The sequence below is a fragment of the Chiloscyllium plagiosum genome, chromosome 3 (assembly GCF_004010195.1).
Source record: "Chiloscyllium plagiosum isolate BGI_BamShark_2017 chromosome 3, ASM401019v2, whole genome shotgun sequence".
NCBI classification, from domain to species: Eukaryota; Metazoa; Chordata; class Chondrichthyes; order Orectolobiformes; family Hemiscylliidae; genus Chiloscyllium; species Chiloscyllium plagiosum.
In genome coordinates, this window is record NC_057712.1 from 125,415,312 (window position 1) to 125,423,912 (window position 8,601).

General features: G+C 43.5%; 1 protein-coding gene across 1 annotated transcript in view; it reads right to left on the reverse strand.

Annotated features, from left to right (window-relative positions):
• xdh (xanthine dehydrogenase) overlaps positions 1 to 8,601 on the reverse strand; it is a 143,732-nt gene that overhangs the window by 41,677 nt on the left and 93,454 nt on the right. The window contains exons 21-25 of the mRNA XM_043675419.1: positions 7,551 to 7,647; positions 6,805 to 6,929; positions 5,350 to 5,483; positions 1,605 to 1,692; positions 1,410 to 1,496 (exon numbers count right to left, since the gene is read on the reverse strand). Of these exons, the coding sequence (XP_043531354.1) occupies positions 1,410 to 1,496; positions 1,605 to 1,692; positions 5,350 to 5,483; positions 6,805 to 6,929; positions 7,551 to 7,647 (531 nt within the window). The remainder of the gene's footprint in view (positions 1 to 1,409; positions 1,497 to 1,604; positions 1,693 to 5,349; positions 5,484 to 6,804; positions 6,930 to 7,550; positions 7,648 to 8,601) is intronic.

Here is an 8,601-nt window from a genome sequence, read left to right on the forward strand (position 1 = left end):
GGGAACCACATTTGCTATCCTCCAGTCTGTCCTATATCTATCACCCCTCAATTTGAAGCTACATCCTTTCATACTAGCCATCATCATCCGAGGAAAAAGTCTCTCACTGTCCACCCTATCTAACCCTCTGATTATCTTATGTCTCAACTAAGTCACCTCTCAACTTTATTCTCTCTAACGAAACAGCCTCAAGTCCCTCAGCGTTTCCTCATAAGACCTTCCCCCCATACCAGGCACCATCCTAGTAAATCTCCTCTGCACCCTTTCTAAAGTTTCCACATCCTTCCTATAATGCGGTGACCAGAACTGTACGCAATGCTCCAAGTGCAGCCGCACCAGAGTTTTGTACAGTTTCAAGATGACCTTGTGGCTCCGAAACTCAATCCCTCTTCCAATAAAAGCCAAAACACTGTATGCCTTCTTAACAACCCTATCAACCTGAGTTGCAACTTTCAGGGATCTAGGTACATGGACAGCCAGATCTCTCTGCTTATCTACACTACTGAGAATCTTACCATTAGCCCAGTATTTTTTATTCCTGTTGCTCCTTCCAAAGTGAACCACCTCACACTTTTCCGCATTAATCTCCATTTGCCACCTCTCAGCCCAGCTCTGCAGCTTATCTAATCCCTCTGTAACCTGCAACATCCTTCGGCACTATTCACAACTCCACCTTAGTGTCATCTGCAAATTTACTAACCTCTCCTTTTGCGCTCTCATCCAGGTCGTTTATAAAAATGACAAACAGCAGCTTCCCCAAAACAGATCCTCGCGGTACACCACTAGTAACTGGACTCCAGGATGAACATTTCCCATCAATCACCACCCTCTGTCCTCTTTCAGCTAGCCAATTTCTGATCCAAACCACTAAATCATCCTCAATCCCATGCCTCCGTATTTTGTGCAGTAGCCTACTGTGGGGAACCTTATCAAATGCCTTACTTTGTACACTGTACTCCTATATCCCTGTATGTGTGTACACGTGACAATAAACTTTATTCTAAAGTTATGAAACTCCATCTATTCCAACTTACCCTGTCTTTGCGTAGCTGCCTAGCGGCCTATCAACTTTGTGCATTCTTCTACCCCCCAAACCCTCTTCTGCACCAACTCCACATCTCCTGCCATATCGTCTTTATCTCCAATTCCCTCAGCATCCACATTCTCTTCAGCAATTTCGATCTTGAGCGCACTGAGGGCCAGCATCCATAGGATGAGAGAATTATTAGGACTTCCAATCCTTTGAGTGAAAACAATGTTCCGAAACTCTTGTCTACCCACTTATTCTGACAATGTGTCAATCAAACTACTTGCACTCCAAACAGCCCAACACTTGCCCTATATAGAACGCGTCCATCCGAGAGAAACACACATTTTACTTTGAAAGGTAATACATAAGTTCCACCTACAGCAGATGAAATGTCCAGGCTATTTCCAGCATTACAGTAGAGCTTGAGGTCCAAAGCTACAACCTTCCCGTTCTTCTGAAATCCGACCTGGAAGTGAAACAAAGGAAAGGGTGAACAAAGGATCCCTGAGCAGAGGGCAAACAGTTCCATTCACAGCCCTCCTCACTTGCCCTCCTCCATTCCCGTTTATCCTACCTTGTAGCGGCCCAGAAAAGGATTTCTTCCTCCAGTCACCAACATGTCCTCATCACGGTTCAGTGAACATCGAACAGGTCGCTTTGTCCTAACAGAAGAACAAGGAGAGAGGTAATGGGCTGGGGCTGGATCTGGATGGTGGAATTCAGAACCGCAAAGGGAAAAAAAAAAGATGGGAGATGTGTACAGGCCTCTTAGCTGTATTTTGGTAAGAAAATAAATCGGAAGGTAGAAAAGACAGATAATTATCACGGGGATCTTCAATGTGCAGGTAGACAGGGAAAATCAGGCTGGTAGCGAATCTCAAGAAAAGGAATTTGTGGAATGTCTACAAAATGTATTTTTGGAGCAGCTTGTGATGAAGCTCACTTTGGAACAGATAATTCTGAAGTCAGTGATGCGTAATAGTGTTTTACAGCATAGAAACAGGCCCTTCGGCCCCTCATGTCCATGCCAACCAACAAACACCAAACTGCATTAATCATATCCCTTTTCTAGAATCCTTCTTCATTGGAACACTTCTTTGCTGTGAGCTTTGAATTATTTTCCTTAAATGTCTGCCATTGTTCTTCAGTTATTTTTGCCGCTAAGCTCCTTTCCCAGTCCCCTCCAGACAGCTCTGCCCTCATTCGTTTTGTAATTGCCCTTACTTAAACTTAGCACAGCTGTTTCTGACCCAAGCTCCCACCCCCCACCACACTGAATGCTAATATCCACCATGTTATGATCGCTGTTTCCAAGGAAATCTTTTATTCTGATAAGCTTCAACATTACAAATCACCAGATCCAAAACAGCCTGGTCTTGATTTGGATCTACCACATACCGTTCAAGGAACCTGGTTAGCACAATTGGCTGAAAGGTTGACCTCTGACACAGGGTGACCACAATTTCAATTCCTGAACCTCTGGGTTCAGCTCACTGGGTTTACCTCTTTGCTACTAACACAGAGGTAAAAGCTGTAGACGCAAGGTGGGGAGGAGGGAGTTTACTTTGCCTCGAATCTATGCCCAGGAACAGTAACATGATGATGACCAGATTATCAGCTAGAGGGTTTTAGGATAAATATTCACAGGACATCTGGACTGGAGTCACTTTCTGCCAAACCAGAGAGGTGTGGTAGTTTCACTTTCACAGCTGGTCGAGTTTGTATGGTAATTTGTTGGCTTTCATGGTCATTTGTAAGACATAGGAGCAAGAGTCGGCCATTCAGCCCATCTAGCCTACTTGGCCATTCAATAAGACCATGGCTGCTCTGATAGTCTTCAACTCCATTTGCCCAAAACCTACTGAGAATATTCAGATGAAACTGAGCCTATCCCTAACTATATCAATCTCACCTGCTTCACACCATCATTACCCTGAGTGAATTGCAAGTGGAACTCACTACCTCACGGTTGTTATTCCATTTGAAACTATTAAAGGATTCAATTTTTGAGGAGACTGGTGGTCTTGAGAATGTACCCTCACATTTCAATAGTGTAGCCATTACATCACAATAGGTTCAGGCTGGGACAGAGGTTAAAGGGATCAAGTTAAAGAGACAAGGCAGGCAAAATCACAGAAGAGTCTACCTGGGACAATGAATTAAACTGCACTTATTTCAATGCAAGAGGCCTGACAGGTAAAGCAGATGAACTCAGGGCATGAATGGGAAGATGGGACTGGGATATCATAGCGATTACAGACAGGTGGCTGAGGGACAGACAGGACTGGCAGCTTAATGTTCCGAGGTATTAGATGCTATAGGAAGGATAGAGAGTGGGGCAAAACAGGAGAGGCAGTGGCATTTTTTATTAGGGAAAACATTGTGACAGTACTTGGTGAGGATATTCCTGGGGCATTGTCCAGTGAAGTTATATGGGTGGTACTGAGAAATAAGAAGGGGATGATCACCTTGATGGGATTGTATCATAGAACCCCCTCCCCAGCAGTCATTGGGAAATTGAGGAGCAAATATGTAGGGAGATCTCAAAGATCTGTAACATTAATAGGGTGGTAATGGTAGGGCATTTTAACTTTTCTAACTTAGAATGGAACTATCATAGTATTACGAGCTTGGATGGGGATGAATTTGTTAATTACGTTCAAGAAAACTTTCTAATTCAGTCTGTCGATGTAGCTACTAGAGAAGAATCAAGACTTGACCTACCCTTGGCAAATAAGACAGGTGACTGAGGTGTCAGTGCAGGAGGGCTTTTGGGACCAGTGACCATAATTCTATTAGTTTTAAAATAGTGATGGAAAAGAATAGACCAGATCTAAAAGTTAAAGCTCTAATTTAGAGCAAGGTCAATTTTGACAGTGTTCGGCAGGACCTTTCAAACGTTACTTGGGGTAGACTGTTATAACCAATTATGTTGAGACTATATGAGGCATGGTTAGCAGGTTTGTGGATGACACCAAAATTGGTGGTAAAGTAGACGGTGAAGAAGGTTATCTTATAAAACAATCAATACCACGGAGTCTTGATCAGCTGAGTCAATGGTCTGAGGAGTGGGAGATGGAGTTTAATTTAGATAAATGTGAGGTGTTGCATTTTGCAAAGGCAAATCAGGAGAGGACATAGAAAGTTAATGGTTGAACCCTAGGTAGTATTGTCAAACAGAAAGACCTAGGAATTCAGTTGCAATGTTCCTTCAAAGTAATGTCCCACGTAGACAGAGTGGTGAAGAAGGCATTTGGTACTCTTGCCTTCATTGGTCAGTACATTGAGTTTAGGAGTTGGGATGTCATGTTGTGGTTGTACAAGATATTGATGAGGCCACTTTTGGAATACTGTATATAATTCTGGTCACCCTGTTATAGGAAGGATGTTATTAAACTTGAAAGGATGCAGAAATGATTTACAAGGATGTTACAGGGACTGCTTGGTTTGAGTTATAAGGAGAGGCTAGATAAGATAAGGCTTCTTTTTCCCTGGAGAATTGGAGGCTGACGGGAGACCTTATAGACGTTTATAAAATCCTGAGGGGCATGGATAGGGTGAACAGCCAAGATTTTTTTCCTAGGGCAGATAGTCCAAAACTAGAGGGTATAGGTTTAAGGTGAGGGGGAAAGATTTAAAAAGGGAGCAATGTTTTCACACACAGGGTGGTGCGTGCATGGAACGAGCTGCCAGATGAAGTGGTAGATGCAGGTACAATGACACCATTTAAAGACATTAGGACAGGCACATGAATAGGAAAGGTTTAGAGGGGTATGGGCCAAACGCAGACAAACAAGACGAGCTTGATTTAGGAAACCTGGTCGCTATGGTCAAGTTGAACCGAGAGATCTGTTTCCGTGCTGTATGACTCTCTGATGTCTGAGAGGGACAGACAAGTAAATGGAAACATTCACCTGAGTTCTGTGGGTCATGGGAGATCTATTGTACATTTTCCTCTTGGAGGGTGGTCTGTGTTTGGAATTCCCTTCCTCAAAAGAGGATGGATACAGAATCTTTCAGTATTTTGAAGGGCGATGAAGGTAGATTCTTGATCCCCAAGGGGGAGTGAAAGAATGTAGAGTTGAGGTCAAAATTAGATCAGCCATGATCACCTTGAATGGTGGAGCAGGCTGGAAGGCCCCAATGGCCTACTTTTGTTCCTTGCGGGTATGGTGTGTATCTAAGTTAGTCTCGAACTGTTACAGATTAATGTTGCACTTTTTGAGCCATTGTGTCTCCTGACCAAGTGTTTATGTGGACGTGGATTTGCTGACTTCCTTCATTAGCCTGGGAGACTGATCGTTCGCCCTGAGACTTACTTGTGAGCTGCGACTGCGACGACGGTAGACAGCAGCCAGCTGCGTGTTTCCTTGCCCCCGAAGCCCCCTCCTATCCTCTTCACCCGAACAACAATCCTGTTGGCGGGGACACCCAGTGCATGAGCAACGAGGGTCTGTGGGAAGGTGCGACAAAGGATTTAACAACATGGAAAAAGCCAGTCAGGTAAATGTACATGTGTGGTCCCACCTTACAATCCCTCACCTGACCAGTACATACTTCTACTGCTTTCTATCTCATGTACTTAACTCATTTTCTCTTAAATGTGCAGTAAGATTTGCATTGACACCATATCGATCACGGTCTAGGGACTTCATGAACTGTTTGCAAGGTAGAATCAGTCTTGAAGTGTTGGAAGTGGAATCTATTTGCACACCATCACCAATAACACAGTGATAACGGCCAGATGATTTGTCCTTTGGTGTTGCTTAAAGGACTGACGAGGACACAAAGGTGACTCCTCAGCCTCTCCTTCAAGATAATGTCACATACCCGCCTAAGGGATCAAACAGGGCTTCAGTCACATCTGAAAGACAGCACCTCTGACAGTGCAGCCCTCCCACAGTACTGCACTCGAAGGCTAAACCAAGATTCTGTGTGCAGGTCTCCAGGGCATACCATTGTACCCTCAACCTTTGCCTTCAGCTGAGAATTGTACCATCCAGCAACAATATGGAAAAATAAAGAAAGGAGATCTTATTTTCTACTATTTCTAACCCATCCACTTGAAGTGGGGACTGCCCTGCTCTATTCCTGCTAACTTGTCTCATTCTTATCAGAAGAACGGCTCCAGGATTGCGACCTGGCGACAGTGAACATTGACCTGCTGCTTTTTGTGAAGGGATCTGTGTTGATATGGTGGCTCAGTGGTTAGCACAGCTGTCCCACAGCACCATGGACCTGGGCTCAATTCAGCCTCGGGCGACTGTCCGTGTGGACTTTGCACATTCTCCCCACGTCTGTGTGGTTTTCCTCTGGGTGCTCTGGTTTCCTCGCACAGTCCAAAGATGTGCATGTCAGGGTGAATGGGCCATGCTAAATTGCCCACAGTGTTCAGCGATTTGTAGGTTAGGTGCATTATTCAGGGGTAAATACAGGATAATAGCTCATAGAGGAATGGGTCTGGGTGGGTTACTCTTCGGAGGGTTGGTGTGGACTAGTTGGGCCGAAGGGCCTGTTTCCACACTGCAGGGATTCTATGTTGTGCGGGTCCTGTTGAGGACATCGACAGATCCAGTAATTCTGAAAGGTGTAGGATGGAAGTTATACCTTGGCATCCAGGATTACAGACAAAAACAGACCAAGGACAGATCATCAGAGAGAGAAACTGACTCTGATAATGCTGCCACTGCTGTACGTTGTTCAGGCATAAACCCTGGTGCTACTGAAGTGCCACACAAGCTGATCACATTGGCATTGAGCTCAGAAACACCTGCCTGGATCTGAGAAGGGCTCTGGGTTGACACAAAGAGTTCCATTTCACCGTCTTCGCCCCTGGGTATAGCCACAGTGCACTGCGTCTCCAGGTAAAAGTGCTCCTGGCCACCAATGTACATTTCTCCTGCAGAACACCATTGATACAAGTTAGAGCCCACTACACATAACCAACCATCAAAGGATTCAATCAACATGTACTTCACATGCTAATGGGAAAAGGAACCATTGAATTTTAGAGCAAAGGGGGGGGGGGGGCCCATTCAGTCCAGCACGCCTGATGCAGTGCTTTGTAAAACTTGGAATGTAATCAAGGGACTCGATTCCAGTCTGTAATAACTCCCAGGGATCCCTTATTCTATGTATAGACCATCCGAACCCCTCGATTAGATTCCAGTCTGTAATCACTCCCAGGGATTCATTATTCTCTATATAAACCATCTGAACCCCTCGATTAGATTCCAGTCTGTAATCACTCCCAGGGATCCATTATTCTATATATAAACCATCTGAACCTCTCGATTAGATTCCAATCTGTAATCACTCCCAGGGATCCATTATTCTATATATAAACCATCTGAACCCCTCGATTACATTCCAGTCTGTAGTCACTCCCAGGGATCCACTATTCTATATATAAACCATCTGAAACCCCTCAATTAGATTACAAAAGTCTTTTACAGTTAGATAAATAATCAGATTTATTACTCAGTGGGAGTATACAACTTTAACATGAAATTGAACAGACCCTCAATTATGTCATCTGACTCTGCAAATCCAAGATCGATGTTTCCATTCTCAATTTTCCTCGGAGGCATGTGGAACGAATTATGGGTGACTGCGTCCTGATTGCAAAGAAATATCCGGTCACTATTAGGAACTAACATGAAGCTCGACATTGAGCTTAGTCTGTGCTTGCAAGGGAGCACAGGAGCTTTTAAAATGGGTCGGGAGCTTATGACCTTACAATGTCAATGTCAATGTCAATATAACATGGGTCTGTCTTACCAAAGAGATCATGCAAGACTTTGTTTCATGAACATAGTGTGTCTTGGCTTTATTACAGGAGGGCCAAATAGCTCATCTGATCTTCATAAACCTTATCTCACCTCACTTCTTAATGTGTCAAGATTATGTTTTGCAAACAATTAGGTGATAGCCCAGTGGTACTATTGCTGGATGATTAATCCAGATAATGCCCTAGGTTCAAATCCCACCACAGCAGATGGTGGAATTTAAGTTCAATAAAAATCTGGAATCAAGAATCTAATTGTATGTATTATCATGTGTTTCTTTATTTTTATTCTATTCTATGAAGTGATGCTTCACGTTTTAACTTTCATTTCTCTTATTACTTTGTAGTTGTATTTTCCGTACCGAGGGTCCTTTGTACCTAAGATGACACCATGTGCGGTGACATTATACACTTTTCATTGTACTTCTGTACTTGAATACACGTGACAATAAATATCTAAAATCTAAAAATCTAATGAATCCATTATCAATTGTCAGAAAAAAGACATCTGGTTTGAGATATTTTAGGTGTTGGAGGTGATTTCCTCGAATTCCAGGAGCAGCAATTACTGTTTTATATGCTGTTGCATTGTTTTGGAACTTTGGAAATAAAAAAGTCAAAACAACAGCAGTTTAAAAGGGAGAAGAGCAGACAAAGGAAGCACATGGTGAGGACAGTACAGGAGAGAGAGAGAGAGAGAACCTGCACAGTTACTGCCTTTGCTGTTTGAATTTGTGTATTGCTGGACATCGGAGTGCATCTGGGAAAATTAACAAACAGTGAA